Raw genomic sequence first — 17,392 nt, forward strand, 5'->3', positions numbered from 1 at the left:
TTTCAACTGATTGGTTAAACCGTTAAACTAGTGAGACTTTTTTATTGTCGCAGTAGCTCAACCGTATAAATACTTTAAGAGTTGAGCTAGTGAAACATAAATTTTCTCTAGTTTAACAGTTGAAAATCTTTTTGTAATATAGGAGTATCAGACCATCATGCAGTCCACCTGATGGTAAGTGGCTACGGCCGTCCATGGACATCTGCAATCAATCCTGGATAGGATTAAATTACAATCTGAGGTCGGCCACAGATGCGCCGTTACCTGTGAGGACTAAGTTGGAACGCCTCGGAAACGTATATCTCCCTCACCACACCCTTCAAACCAGAACACAGCAGCGCTTAACACTGCTGTTATTAGGTAGATACAGGTTGGGCGCTGGTGCCGCAGGGTCGAACCACAAAATTCTACCACCTAAACACTAAATCCCAATCCCCACGGACCACAGATGGAGATAATGGGCCAGAGCGTGTTCGAGTTCAGTCACCCGTGCGACCACGACGAGATCCGCGAGGCGCTCCGCTCCGGCGGCGGGAGGCGCGACCTGCTGCTGCGGCTCAAGTGCACGCTCACCAGCAAGGGGAGGAACGTGCATCTCAAGTCCGCTTCGTATAAGGTAACGCGTCAAGCTTGATGACATGTCGTAATGATGATTGTGGTGTATCTTGTATATAAGGTTTTATTTTTATTTGTATGTATGTGAGTCTTAAATATTGTAAACCGTAAATTTATTGAGATGAAATTTTGCAAACACTTTGGACTTTGGACTATCTGAGAAAAATACGAATAAGGACATTTCTAAAAAAGTTGTTATTAAAAACTTTTTTAATATATTTATTTGTAATATAGGGGTTAACAAACGAGTACACAGTACTAATTCAACAATGTGTTCTTACTAAAAATTAAAGCAATATTTTCCAGTGTGGATTGCGACACTCGCGATCTAAAATATTGAAGCTTATCTTGTTAGCTCAAAAAGGGAATATGAGATAAATGGCTTGGGATTTAATCAAAAGTCCAAGTCTTAATTTTATTTAGCCTATTCTGTCTACATTTAATCTGTTCAGAAAAAAATATTAGTATTAAATTTATAACTCTCCATTTTAGTAATAGTATATAAAATTTTGTTAAATTTATCAGAGAATAATTATTTTAATACTAACTATACACTATAAAATGAATATTGAAGACACAAAGTAATGCGAATGCACGAGGATCATTGGGTCAAGGTTTTGCTCTGAATTGATGATAATGATTGATCCTACGCAAACTGTGTTTTTCCATAATTCACGTAGGAAATCGTCACTGGTTTTATAATAAATATCGTTTAATTACTAAGTAAATAATGATCCAGTCGAGGTTAATATAATAATTATTTTAATTGTTCCAATTTATAGCATAATGGCTATTTTTGAAATGCTTCGCGGGGGAAAACTGCATAAATACAGGAAGGAAGGAAGAAATAATATCGGAATACGAAATTCATAATGTTATGTTAAATACCTCTTCCAATAAAATGAGCACAGCCAAGTGCAATCACTACAGACTCAATTTAACTGTGATTTAACTACAACTTGAACTTTATATTATTTAATGTCGAACTTTATCTCTTCTCTATTGTTTACTATATAATCCAACTGCTCCTCCTTATCTCGTTCCTCAGAAAATCTTGTTCTCTCACTAAACTTCCTTTATAAAAAATCCTACACTGTATCCGCTATCCGTCTTTAGGACTCCCTCCCTGTATCTATTCGTTACTCCCAATCCTAATATTCCTTAAAAAATCAAATCTCACTACCTTCAACTCTGTTTTCCTTTCCAATTTTTTTTAGTTTCTTTCCACTATATTTATTATTTGTTCTATAGTATGCTATCTCTAAATTTAATTGACACTATCATTTATTTGCACCCTCCCAGTTCTTTTAAGTCATCCACTCTTTAACTCCTCATCCTAAGGTTGTCTGGAAGAGAACGCTGTTTTAGCGATAAGACCGCGTTTTGTATCGTCCAAAAATGCATGTTTTATTTTGGGTACAATAAAGAATATTAATTTTATTATATTTCAACCACTTGGCATGGCAACGCCTCACAATGGCATGTTTTCCAAGTATTTAATATCGTGTAACACTAGACTCATCAAAGTTTTCGACTTAAAGTTAGTTAAATGCGTATTATGCGTAATTTGTGTATTTTATGTAAAACGGCACGATTTGATGTTGCTTTTATGTTTTTTGAATCTTTTGTATCCTTTTTGACCGACTTCAACAAATGGAGAAAATTCTCAATACGTCGGATTCTTTTTATTATCTATAGCATAACTAGGAAGGCTCCTAGTCCAACTTAAGTAAGGCTACTTAAGTTGACGCTTTGTAGCAGTTTTAAGAGGATTTGTAGATGGATCTATAAATAAAAAAATCGTTATGATACTTCAACATATCTTAAAAACGATTTTATGAAAGCAGCAATGTGATGAAGTGATTACGAATCGATTTTAAGTATCCTGCAATTTAACACGATTAATAATCTAAAATATACACCGCGATAGACTCATTGCTCAATGCAATCATAGGTAAAATACTGTAACTCGTGTTACAACGTTGTAATTCGAAAACAACCTTCGATATATAGCCCAAAGCATTTATATAGTGTGCCAATATCGACTTACGTATATAATAAGTTAATCGGTACCCAGCCATTAGAATACAGTTAAAAAACAAATACTTAAAATAATCATCACATAAATAAATACATATAAGTACCCGTCTTCATGAAATATAACCAAAGGTATAGTATGTTATATATTATATTAATGTAGAATTAGGAAACGATTACGCATTCCAGCTGAGTAGCTTCTCCTGCCCATGGACATCTGTAATCAATCCCTGATAAGATTAAATCCGTACCTGAGGTCGGCCACTGATGCGTTGCTACCCTTGAAGACGAAGTTAGTACGTCTCGGATAAGTACGTGTCCTTTATAAAACATAGCAGCGCTGAGCACTGTTGCTGTTAAGCAGAAAAAGGTGTGGTAGTGGTGCCACTGGAGTCGAACTACTAAGGGTTCTAACCACGTTCAAATAATAATAATGTATTATGTAAGTTCATCATCATCAACCCATTACTGTTCCACTGCTGGGCACGGGTCTCCTCTCATAATGAGAAGGATTAGGCCGTAGTCCACCGCGCTGGCCAAGTGCGTATTCGTAAACTTTGAGGTATTTTTTTCTTATAAATCTCTCAGGTATGCAGGTTTCCTCACGATGTTTTCCTTCACCGTTTAGCAAGTGATAATCAATTTCTAATACGCACATAACTTTGAAAAATCAGAGGTGCGTGCCTGGGATTTGACCCCTCGATCGAGAGCCGAGTTTCTTAACCACTCGGCTATCAATGTAATTTATGGGAAAATAAATAAACTTATATTTTTTTATATTAAGAGTATATTAATATCTACATATAATCATAATAATACTATTTTTGTCATTTAAAAATCGTAAACACGCCGCAAGCTTTATTATAAAATATCATATAACTAACAATATGTTAGGTATTATTTGCTTAGCTTAGCTGTAACCTATTTGATAGTGAGGAGTCGTCAGAATAAAGATATCGTTTTAACAGACTTATTGGCGACAAAATGTATAATGCTGATAAATCGATTTAGCAATTCGTACTGTACTAGCGATATGGGGTTTTGCTGTATTTAATATATTGTCGCTTTAAATGTGGTATACATTCGAGATTAAATGGACGTAGTTATGCAAAATGGATCCAACCCACAAAAACCGTTTTTTTTTTAGTTACTATCACAAATAGCATCTCCACATCAACTTTCGTATATGCAAAAAATATACACGCTGCATGGTACATTTTTCTTTTATAATATACAGATGTCAGTGATACCAACCATAAATTAAGCAATTTAACTTTTCCTAAAAGACCTATTTTCTCAAAAACTAGTTTTTGTGGTTGGATCTATTTCGCATAACTACGTCCAAATGTCAATTGCAAAAAACTATGCCTACTAACATTAACAACTTTTTATGATTAGAATGATTATATTTTTTGCGTCCTTACGTTAACTCCTTAAAAGTTATTTGCCTTGCCATGAAAAGTTCTTTACTTATGAGCTCAGGATAATTAATTCCAGACAAAAATGTTTAAAAAGTAGCACATAGAAACAAGCGCTTATTTTATGTATTTCTATAAGGAATGTATTACGGAATCTACAATATAAATTGAGATAGTCTAATTGACTTCATTTTCGAATTACCTATATGTGCGTTATCAGTTTTTTTCTAGAATGCATTGTACGTATAGTACATATATACTTGTATTCTTTTTGTTATCTTAAGCTTCGTGCACGGTGAATTTCATGCATGCATGAAATGCGATGCATTTTTAGCATGCACTATAGCATGATATGCAGATAAAAAGATTGATCTGTCAATTTTTAAAGTCCTTTAAAGTTGATTGATTGTGGGTAGATTAGTGTGTAGATTTTGGATATTACTTGATAAGTTATAAATATGGTGCATTTGTTATATAAATCGTATATAGATTAACAAATATATAGAAAATTGTCTGCTTATAGGTTAAAGAAATTCGATTTTTCATATTTTAGTTACTGACAGTGTAGATTGAAGTCATCGAAATAGTATTTTGATTAAATAGGTCTATTTCTGCCTAATAAAAGCATTGTCAAGCGCTGCAGTGTTCTTATTTGAAGGGCTCAGTAAGAGAGACATATTAAATCCGAGTAACGCATTGTGGCCAACCTCAGGTAGAAATCTGAAATCAACACCTTATGACCATGAAGAGTACATAATGTGCCTATCATTTGCCCAAAAATATAAATTGGTTGTCATATTTGATAACACTATAATGTGACAAAGATCGTGTTTACCAAACACATTACATAACACTGTTTATCATTAAGAGAATAAATATTATATGGAGTTCGAACGTAATAATATTTGTTTATTAAACCGTAATGTTTAATATGTATGTATCGAAGTCCGAAAATGGTGGAACTCTATTTGATTCGACCCCGGAGGCAAAAACGTCACACCTATTTCTACTTTACAAAATTAATGTCAAGCGCTCCTGTCATTTGGCTTGAAGGGACTTAAAGGATACTTCATCTTCTGAACGCCTCTGTGACGGGTTCTCAGGTTATCAACCTCAGATCGGATTAGGAATCTATCGGATATCTGGGGTCGATTACATATGTCCATGGGCGGTAATAGCCACTTACCAACAGGTGGACTGCATGCTCGTCTTCTATTCCTATATTATAAAAAGGTATTCTAGCATACGTTGTCATACTGTTCCACGCGTGTAGGTAAAAAATAAGGTTACACAAAAGATCGTTTACATCACTTGTTAAACGTAAACATATTATAGTGACTAATATAAACTTGCGTATGAAATTTCAGACTACTTAAAATAGATAAACAAATCGTTTCTCAGAAAGTAACTGTTGTGTTTCACATTTCAACTAGTTTATTGGAATATGATACTGATATTGTGCTATTTCTGTATATTTTGTCTGTAATTTTAATACTTACATGTGTATTTCGGCACGTATGCCATTATACTTTTGTTTATATTCGAAACTAAGATACTTCATTGACTATTTTTCATGTCAACGTTTGATTACGATTTTTTTTCTATTAGTATCGTAAGCATTTTGATATTGTAAATTAGGTATTTTTCTTTATTATTTATATATAAAAATCAACTGTATGTTTGTGTCCGCTAAATTTGACAAATACCCGATGGTTTGATTTGATTTTTTTACACAACATGGCATTTCTATATAAGGATGTTTTTACATCATTATATCTCCAAGTTCGGGAAGATTATTAGAGAGATACAGCGAAGCGTGTCTGTAAATAACGGCTTAACGCCTTTTACACTCATAATCCCATAGGATTGTTCCCGTATCGTGGATGCCATGGACACACAAAAATTCGAATAAACAAACTGACATATTGACTACGAACAGAGATATAAATTCAACATTTAGAGATTTGTTTCACCGGGGATCGAGCCCGGAGTACATTGCGCGCCAAATCTGCGTGTCAATATAGTGGCTACTTCGCCACGTGGGTTGTCTAGTTGAATAACAATAAATATTACTTTAGTCATACATTATATAATTTAAAAATGCGTATAAAATGCAGTATTATTTTGTCTCAGAAAAACATTATCACTAAATGGAAGCCTAAAATCGTAAAGAGCACGTAGGTAATCCATTTTTATCAAACAAAGGCTAAGCGATGTGACGGATCATTGCATTAGAATGCATTCAATGTTTTATGGTATTTTTTATTAATTATTAAGTATAGAATATATATTGCGTTTTAGAATTGATTGTGAGGGTTAAATAAATAAAGTCTATGAATAATTAAATTTTATAATATTGGTACAAAATTTTCATAAAACTCTTTATAGTTGGAAGTTAAGTTTTAATTAAATTTAAAGAAATTATGATTCTTTGTATTACTATAATCATTATTTTTTCAATTTTATAACATAACATCTTTAAAATGCTTATTAAATTGAAATAAATAAATGAAAAATATATTATCGCTCTGAGAAGATATTGCAAAATTAAAGCTAAAAAAAACCCTTTAGTTTTACTGTGATGGAATCCACTGAGCGTAGAAAGAGTCTTATTTTAATGCCATTAAAAATATAAATAAGACCACTTTAAATTTGTATAAAAAAACGTGATTGAAAATAAAACTCTTAACTTACGATCAAATTTTGAACTCCCCAGGTGATCCACGTAACCGGTCACATGCTGATGCAATCGGATGACAAGAAGGACCAAGAACGGAACAACAACGAACCAGAAGATGACAAGAAGGACGACAAGAGGAACAAGACGGGCTCGCTGGTAGCGGTCGGGAGGCCGATCCCCCATCCGTCGAATATCGAGATCCCGCTGGATAGCAAGACCTTCCTCACGAAACATAGCTTGGATATGAAGTTCACGTATACTGATGAAGGGTTAGTATTGAATATTGATGGAAATGTCTTTTGTAGTCTGACAAACTTTTATGTGCGTGCGGCGGTTTTCTGCAATAGTTTTTGTTGTTGTATTCATGAGCAATTTTTTTTTAATTTTAGTGATATTGATTTTTTTTAGTTTTTAGAATCATTTTATAAAGTCACGGTCAAAATTTATGATTTTAGTTTTTACGATTATTTCATGTAATTATAATCTTGAAATTATCACTTCTTAGATAGTTTTAGCAATATTACGATTGCCAGTTTGTTGGGTCGAATATATTTTTTCACAGAGTATAGTCATATTTGAATCGCTTTATTAAAACTATGGTTACTGTATGGTAACTAATGGTTAGTTATCACCGCATATGGACATCTGTAACAAACTCCATAAAAACTTGTAATTCTACCTGAAAAATCTTCATAAAGACTTGTAATTCTCCTGAGGCTTGTAGAGGCAGTAGTTGCTGAGGTCGAAATTTCAGGACAGTTCTGTTATACTTTAGATGTAACTAATTAACAAGATTTTATGGAACTACTACACCTATTTCTGCATGATTGTAGTAGAGTTGTATTGAAGCAGTAGTCGAAAGTGTATAGGAAAATTCTATCACTGTTAAGGTTACCGTTAGGTTACCAAAAAGACTATAATTATAATATGATGTCCAACATTTATTAGATTTTTGTATATGTCAAAAGTTTATAAATAGTTGTTATTTAACTTGAGCCGATTGTTGAAACAATGTTGCTAGTAATATGAAACCGTAGCGAAAACACACCGATGTAATTTGCAAGCCAAACCGAAATAGTCCTGACCCCGTTTAGAAGATTCTCTAATTACCATCACTAACGCCACCTGTACGCACATATTGGAAGTTAAAAAATAAAACCGACCCGAACACAAAGAGAACGCGTTGCGGTCGTATTCAGAAAGATGGCGCTCAACAACTATTGTTCGTGGGTATTACCTGACAAATTTTAGGCAAGTGTCCCGTACGTAGCGCGTTAGCCTCCGTAACGTACAACGTAAACCGGCCGCGTTATATCAACAAAATATCACCTTCAAATGTATTTTGTAGGTTAAACATGATGTGATGTGATTTCGCGGTTTAGTTAGTTGTTAGTTCTCTGTTGTACGCGATAAACTCGTTCGGTGCATACGGCTACAGTAATTTAAAAGTGAATGTTTTGTGTTTTATGTTCAGTGGTGTGTTGTTTTTATTGTGTTTTGATTTGAGTGCTCTCGGATTTCGGGATGGCGCCCTTTTCGAATTTGTTTCGAGTTTGTCGCTTCGTTGGGTTGAGAGAGGTACTTGTTTATTATATTTCATTGTCTGGAAAGCGTCCTAATGTTATACTAAAACAAGTTGAGTGGTGTTAGGTTCAGACTGAGTATAGGTCATTCAAGGTTAACTATCCAGGTACCGGTATATGAACATAACCTAAACATGGTGACTAGGTCACATAGAAATGACCTTTGCGATCTAATTGGAGAACGTTTTTATTTTTTTTAGAAACTTTTGTTGTTCTTATTTTCTGGCTTGTTAATGGGAATGATACTTTTCATTTGTGGTTATTTAAATTGTTTTATTTTTGTAAAAACATTTTTTTTTGTATATTCATATTTTGCATCATATTGATCTATTTGTATGGGTTTACTTGTAGCTGATTTTATTATTTTCTATATCTTTATACTCATTTTAAAAGTCTAGAAGGAAGAAACACAATTTGTTCGTTAATTGTGCAATTATCTCATGTGCAGTCAATTAGCGACATTATCATAAAAACTTGTTTATAAAGTGTTTTTTTTTTATTCTCGAGGAACTTTATAGCCTGTTTTAACAATATTTTTTGCGCGTCTTACATATCTGTAATGTTTTCTTTTCCTTTCAGCAATTTTATGTGTTATAATAACAGTTAAATAACTATTTATTTGAAATAAAACGGGATTCTTAAATTATGATTCGGCAAAATAATCGTACTATGAATAAAAAAGTTATGAATCACATTTTCATATGTTTTGTCTTGTTCCAGTTTGATGAACACTCTGGGATTCGAACCAAATGAACTGGTGGACCGCTCACTGTACGACTATCACCACGCAGCTGACAGCGCTGCTTTGGCACAGCAGTTCAAGTCATGTAAGTGTCCTTTTTACACCTTTCCTTAGCAACACTCCTACATTAGCTTCCGTATTTGTCAAAAATATTATTAAAGTCGACAAGAAATAGTCTCGAAAAATATTGTATTAAAGAACGACGTGTGCAATGAAATAAGGTATATTACGCCCTCTAGTATAAATGTTACACATAAACTAGAACGCCCTCTACAACGTATGACATGATAGTTTCAGTTCCGTTGCATAGATGGCGCTAGAAGCTTGAACTATACAAAAATGATCTTGAAACTCGTGTATAGAAATACGCGCGGTATCTATTCTTCATTTTGGCAAAGACCCGCTTTTGTATAAGAACTTTACCTTGAAACTACGAAAGCCATACTTCTGATGATTGGATAATAGTATTGCATAATGTACCGGAGCATATCCAAGAGTTAATAAATATTGTGTAGTGTTTTGTTTCGTCAACGTCATACGGTAATTAAAATCTTATGGCAGAATGGCATGCTTACATTAGGAAAACAATGACTTCTACCAGTCAGTTATTAGTTCATTGGGTAATATTGGACCTGGGGATCGATTGTAATAGTAGATTAAATCCGTCATTTTTTTTAAGGTTGCATACACTTGCATGAATACTAAATGTATTGTCAAGTTACCTTTCAATTTCAATCGTACATAATTTATGGTTATACATATACCCAATCTCCCATATTGCCCATTACCCCAATTAACCTAACCCAAAATTTCTGGATAATCGTCATCACTACTGTAGAAAAGTATTTTCCAAAGAATTTAGTTACATGTAACGGTGTTTAAATAAAAATGATAATTATCGTAAATATTGGCTACATTGAATCCACGCATGAGTAAAAACTTAACCACACATATCTATTAATTTAAACATTTAATTAATTACGTCAAACCTAATACCTATAACATGTTATGCAAGTAACTCTTTTTTATATTCAATATATTTAATTAATATAAAGTACCTATTACTCACTTGGCACTTTATACAAACAAAAATATATATATATTTTCAATGACAAAGTTTTATAAGGTATAAATCTAATACATACACCCCCGGTTGAACCTGGAAGTCGGTTTTCTGAAAACAAATGATGTAATAAAATAATTCAAAGTCAAAATAACTTTGAGGAATTACTCACATTTACGTACTACGTAAATTTCCTTCCACTGTTAGTATTGTGCTAAAAGTTTTCCCGCGGAATAATAAAAGCGGCGATAGAAACTCGGTAACTTGGGCCATTTAGATGCGAGTGTTACAACTTGGGTAATAACATCCCGACCAATGTTAGTGGTCTTGATTACCGCCAAACCTTACCTACTTACGCTCGTTATTAATAATAAATCTGTCGATTGTTGCTTTTTTATATAATATAGGAGTAGCAGACGAGCTTACAGTCCATTTGATGGTAAGTGGCTACTGCTTCCCATGTACATCTGTAACTAAACCCAAATAGAATTAGATATTCCTACCGGAACAGGTGCGCCGCTACCCCTAAGGACTAAACTGGAACGCCTCGGAAAATTATGTCTCCCTTACCACACCCTTCAAACCAGAACACAGCAGCGCTTAATACCGCTGTTATTAGGCAGAAATAGGTGTATTGGTGGTGCCACTGGAGTTGAGTTGTTTCCTGTTTAATTCGCAATGTTTTTATAATAACGTAAGAAGCGTCGTATGAGGAATGTTATTAAACTATATTGTTGTTATTTTAAAGTATTTACCTGTTACGGTTTGACGTTTATATTCATAGGTTTTACCCTTAACGTCTGGACACGGAGTTTAAGGAAAGCAATTAATTAATTTTAATTGAGAATAATACTTGAGAATAATGTCATTAAATAATGTGTTAACGGCGATAGTATAATTTAAACAAATATATTAAATATAAAGGGCTGCAACGCATACATGGTTAACATTTTCATACGGAACATTTCGCTAAGAAATTTCAAATAACAAACGTCGTTCCTAACCTTTGACAATACGACAAATAAATTACAAAATTAACATTTGTAATGTGTCTGTAATTTTTATTCATACGCGTATAACAACAATGTAATTCGTACGTTTACAATTATATATCTACTAATTAATTGTTTTAGTTAAGTACTGTTTTCTTATTATTTCTATTTGCTTCTCTATATCATATACATTGATATGTTTTCTTTCATAGTCAACATTTTCTGCCTATTAACAGCATTGTTTGGCGCTGTTGTCTTTCGGTTTAAAGGGTGTTATAAGGGAGACATACTTATGCCAGGCGTTGCAACTTAGTCCTCAGAGTTAGGTACCAATTTATGACCGACTATGATCGTATCTGGGGTTGATGATAAAAGTAAATGGGCGGTAGTTCCTACTAAACTGTCTATGGTCGACCTCAGGTAGGACTAATCTTATCTGGGGTTTATTACAGAGATCCATGGGCCGCATTGGCCACTTACCATCAGATTTTGTATGTAATCAGTTCTACAGAAATCAAACGGGAATGCGGTATCCTTTGCTTTCAGGATTATCGGAATAAGCCGATTCGTCGCTTATAAACATAGATAAGAGGCGGACCGCATTGGCCAGATAAGACCCGTACGGGTTGCCTTCAATTATCTCGCCCGAGGGGATCCGTTCTACGTAATCAGCTTTTTTTTGCTAGTTTTTGATATGTAATCTTTGAAATACGTGACGTCATCCGCCCCGAAGCGTTTGAGTTGAAAGACTGCAGTTTTCTAAAAATATTTTGAATAAGCATTCCACAAAGTCAGTTGAATAGGGTTTTTCTTTAAATGAGATTATTTTTGTCAATAACTAAATCTATTTCTTTAGCCGTTAAAAAATGAAAACGTAGAATTTTTTTACCAATGATGAGTCGTAACCCATGATATTTATTATTTTAAAAATGAAATTTTTTAATTATTTTAATTTTTTAATTATTTTAATTATTTTAAAAATGAACTCTTTGAAAATGTATGCAAAGTCATGTGTCTGTATAATTTTAACCACTCCACATTCAAGAGCTTTCCACGTCAAATTATAAAGGAGAGCTAAAATAAAACTGGCTTCCCGAAATGAATAGAGTGAGCTGAAAAAGATGCATCTTTCACAAACCTTTTGATATGTTTTATGTTCCAACTTGCTATACTTTTACAAAGTTTTGACTGGCCGAGATTCGGTCTATGTATTCGTCTTTTCATTACTCAGGTTTAATTTAATAAGGCCTTAATAACTACGCTCACTGACTATGCCATTTGTTTGAACATGTGATAATCTAATTTTCTGACAGATGGTATTTATATTTAACTATTTATCCCGTTGGGTTCAAGTGCAATATTGTAACCACAGATTATAATTATGACATGGCGTTAAGGATGTAAAAAAGTGGGAACAATATTTAACGAAAACTTAATTTTGTGGATTTTTCTGGTCACAATCTTTGAATAAGTACAAAAATTTACACCACACTTAACGATCGTATTGTTTGACACCTTCGAAATGAGTTTTCTGGACCTAATTGAACGACCTCGCTATAGCACAAAAATAGACTGACAGATCTGCCTAAAGCGCCATAGTAGTCATCTTACACAATACTTTCTCGGTATCATTTTTCTTTTACCACACAGGGTTGTTTGTTTTAATATTCGGACCGCGCACGGCTCTATACCGGTTATGTCCGCCGTAAACCGGATTCGGGCAATACAAACAGTATTTAGCTACTGGTTAATACTGGTATTTTATTATGAATCTATTAAACTCTCGTTTATACACTTAATTTGTTTGCATGTAGAATTGACACTTCGATTATCGTGTTACAATAATTTACACTTGCTTTTAAAGAGTTGGCAAAGCGTATTGTTGTGATTAAAGTGTTATAAATCGCATGTGGAGAATGCAGTCTTAGTAATTTAAATTGAAAATGAAAATAGTTTGTAGAGGGCACTCGAGGAGACTATAAATTATATTATTTCTATCTACTTTAACCATTTTGTCGTTAATTCATTGATCCAACATTAGAACCAATGTTTCTATGATTTTATATGTTGTGACAAGAGATAGAATGCTAATAATGATATATAGAAACTAACTAACCCTTACCTCTAAGGAGTTGTGTCCAAATTCTTCGTCAAAATTATAATAACGTAACTATGTATTGGACTTGAACTTGAAACTATCGAAACTTGAAGGTTAGCCGTCGGAGCCAGTCAGGCATTAACTATTTATTAGTCTTGGTAAGATCAAAATAGCTTGATTAAAATAAATAATTCAAACTGAATCACTTTAATGAAAAACACGATTTACCTAATAGTTGTGAGAAGATTAAATTATACAAATAAAACCACAAGTTTTCAAGGGCTAGTAAACTTTAATTAAAGCGAATTGACGTTTCTCTCGAAAGCGGAATCTCCTTATTTCATATTATTCCCCGCTCCCCGGGGAGAGCTGGCGTCCCATTGTTCTGGCGGAATGGGCCTTTTGGATGGAGGTTGTAAAATCTGCAGCGTAATACGTCGCTTATTGCTGACAAATAAAAGGTCAAAGCTACACCCGCATAGAAATCTAAAATTATGTTTGTGGTTTAGTACAGATAAGCGGAGATTTAAATCTGTGTAGGTTGTGGAGAATTATTTTTATACTTTCAAGTAATGTTATTTTCATAACATACTTTTGAAGGTGATTTTTTGGTGACACAGTGTTGACAAAGTGATTTATATCCTAACCGTTTAGCGAGACAATTTCGAAGATACATTTTCGTAATTCCTAACAACACTGTAAGCAAATTTGTAAATCCTAACCTTCCTTTAGCAACGTTATTTTTAAATTAACTTATGATAAGAAATTATTCTAAAGTGGTAAATATTTTTGTATGCGATAAACACGTATTGATATCGCCCTATGAGCAACAAACTATTATTCCGAATTCATAAACACAATTTTCATAACAGCAATGTTATCAACGTACATTGCTAACTGCTTACATTACATATTCTATTAGGCAGCTTTCCTTAATGGAATGACAGCCGACCTATTGTCGTAAATTTACGACAATCCTTCGAACCCGAAACGTTCTGACCTTGCGATCAACCTGAGCTCTAATATACGTAATACCCGGTTAGATGGAGAATATTAAGTAAATATTTCCTTCTGAAGAAAGTTGATCTAGGTCCCCATTGGCCATAAATTACTCAAACAAGTATTAGACAAGAAATAGGCCTGGTGTATAAGTAACCTTGTATATTGGGTACTAAGAAAATGCCTATCATGTTTTGAGCATACATACATTAATCCTCATTTATTAGTCTAAAAATTTTGCTATACAAAATTAAATACGGATGTCGGGTTTGTTACCTCTGTATGAATATTTATGAATCTGATATATTTACTTCTGATTCGATGACGGAGCTTCCGATATTTCTACTTTTATTTATCCTAGAACAGAAAATATTCCAGCTCAGGTCTCAGAGGTAGCATTGCGTCTGTGATTCGCTTCGAATGGAAGTAATGGAACGTTTAGTTTAGCCCATTGTAATGTATACTGCGCCTTTCAAGTAGATTTTACATTAGTGACTTCGTCGATATTGACGCAGATTTGGCGATAACGTGGCGTGCGTCGTAAGACTCGGTAAGTCTCATAAGCCGTAAAGCTGGCGAAGTTACGATTGCCCAACGCCAAACAGTATCGTGTTAGACAATCTATATCGTTCACCAGTAAATTGTACCCGTTTATAACGTCTCAAATTACTCCTTTTGTGACTTATTGATGTTATATTTGATAAGTTGCGAACGTTCATGGATACTTTATTAGGTTTTTAATGGACTTGTTTTATGAACGATCGATTCGGATTTTATATTTTTTAAACTTCGTAGTGACGTCTAAGGGATACGAATACACTTAGGATAATTTAAATTCCTTGGTACGATTTCGGCACGTAGCTACTTAGGCGAGCTAAAATCTTTTACGGGGTTCGTCTTTTATGGATTTTAATAAAATCATAAGTACCTGTCTGTGGAGTGTGGTGTGATTCTCAAGCGCAAAGAAAGATAAATTAGAAATAAGTACTTTATTTTTTAGAAAGTCAGTGTATTGGTGAATCGATATTTAAACTCTAGTTGGTATTTTTTAATTGCAAGTAAATGGCCTAATTTAAATGTAAAAATGATACGGGTTACAAGAACCGATTTGATAAAACCATACATAGTACGTATGTAAATGAACCCACTGTTCGTTATAAGGAATATATACAATGTTATAAATCAACCGCGATAGAATCTTTACTTGCAAAATATATATACATTTATTTTGTTGTCCTCTTTCACTTTCTCCTTGTTTACTGTAGCTATGTTATAATATAAGGCCCAAGACGAATGCGGCTTATTGATCGTTCCAGCTCTCGTATCAGAAGTGATTGTATTCTTGCCCTGAAAGCGTTGACTGAGCACAGCTCTCCGATCGATTGCATTTAGTGTTTCAACCTCCTCTGCAATGCTTTTGTGAGACTATTTTTAGGCGCATTTGTAATGAAATGGTAGCTTTGTATTCTTATACTTACGAGTAAATGGTGAAGAATGAAACTCTGGAGCAATAAAAATGCACAAATCAGAAAGTACGGAAAATATCGAGATAGAAAATTTAAAAATAAATAGATTTTCCTAGCTGTAAATTAAAGAAGTACATATTGAAACACTAATAAAATATGATTATGCCATCCGATAATATCACTTATAAGGATCAACTTTTGTTCAATATTATATCATTTGCTGCAACATCTACTTACTTTGATGCTTTGTTTTTCCTTATAACATGTATCATTGAAGTTACCTACATAGCTTACAAAAATACAGTAAGAAGACTTTATAAGTAGATACTAATATATCCACGGCAATTAACTATCCATTTGCCTCAAAAGAATGTCATCAACATTTCACTACAAAAGAATATTATCTACATTTTTAATTTAACCACCAGCTCATGCATAGTTTACGCTTTGACAAAACTCCCGCATGTCTCTCGGGGAGTCGGGTACCGTCGACATTGTTGTGTGCAACCCTCTACCTACGTGAAATTAATTTTCAAGTTCACAAGTTACAGAATAAGTTGAGAATTTACACCGCCCGGGAGGGTTTAAATCATTTCGTGCTACTCTACACTCGCTCAGATAAGTGAATTTCACTTGGAATTAGTGTGACACGCTAATTTATGTAAATATGATAAGCGCGAAGGTGTAATGAGTTTTGGAAATTTCTCATGTCTGTCCGCTCGGGCCTAATTTTAAGAGTCATTTTGATAGAATTTCATATAAAAAAATTACGAATTAATTCTCTATAATAACGAATTAATTCTTTATAATTACGAGTTAATTCTTTAAAATTGCGAATTAATTCTTTATAATTACGAATTATTTCTTTATAATTACTAAATAAGAATTGAATTAACACTAAAATTGATTCAGAAAAAACGTAAGGGTTGTGTAAATTTTAAAAATGTATAAGAAAAGTAACTTTTTGACCTGGATGTGTCTTTTTGTACTCGTTTATATTTCCATAGCACTCAGAACAATCCTTGTGGGATTAGGAGTGTATGAAGCGTTTTTTATTACTACCTTTTACGGCGTGACGTCAGAATTCAATCTTGTCACAAGGGACTGCCTTTCCATTTTGTCATCAATTCGCTACTCTTATCCGAGCCTCGCCTTAGATATAATAGGTATTACTTACTGGAATAGTCACTGCACTAGTTGGTTAGAAAATAAAACTACCTACTATATTCTATTCTTATGGATACTAATTCCACTCATATTCTATTTATAAATCTTTGTTAACTTTGTGATTTTTTTTATAGGCAACGTTATAAGTTATAACTAAATCGTTTTTTTTTAAACTGTAGGAAGTCTTCTTACATCTCCATGTAAGAAGGCATAAGATTATCTTCCTTTTATCATTGACGAACTGTGTACACAAAAAGCTAGCATTTTGATCTGACACAAAGAATATTCCGGGATCGATGCCCAATTTTTATATGACTAATTCATATTTTAGTTCTAGATTGTGTGTTCATAAATAAGTCTTGATGTGGGTATAACTACCATAGAAAGGTATTATGAGACTAAAAGCATTTTAAGGTTAAAGGACCACAAAATAGTACCCTACGCAGGATATAAACCCGATTTATCCGGGTTCCGACACATCCGGCGTGTTGACTGGACAGTAACACGTTTTCAATTTGTTTCACGACTTATT

At 33.6% G+C, this 17,392-nt stretch overlaps 1 protein-coding gene across 2 annotated transcripts in view; it reads left to right on the forward strand.

Moving 5' to 3' along the window:
- Nucleotides 1-17,392, forward strand: part of LOC140742916 (uncharacterized) — a 106,686-nt gene that overhangs the window by 44,344 nt on the left and 44,950 nt on the right. For both annotated transcript variants that reach the window (XM_073073985.1, XM_073073986.1), the window contains exons 4-6: nucleotides 449-616; nucleotides 6,787-7,019; nucleotides 9,054-9,160. In XM_073073985.1, the coding sequence (XP_072930086.1) occupies nucleotides 449-616; nucleotides 6,787-7,019; nucleotides 9,054-9,160 (508 nt within the window). The remainder of the gene's footprint in view (nucleotides 1-448; nucleotides 617-6,786; nucleotides 7,020-9,053; nucleotides 9,161-17,392) is intronic.

This window comes from Epargyreus clarus, unplaced genomic scaffold (assembly GCF_041222505.1).
Source record: "Epargyreus clarus isolate Ecla_fem2 unplaced genomic scaffold, WU_Ecla_fem_2.2 ptg000006l, whole genome shotgun sequence".
Lineage (NCBI taxonomy): Eukaryota > Metazoa > Arthropoda > Insecta > Lepidoptera > Hesperiidae > Epargyreus > Epargyreus clarus.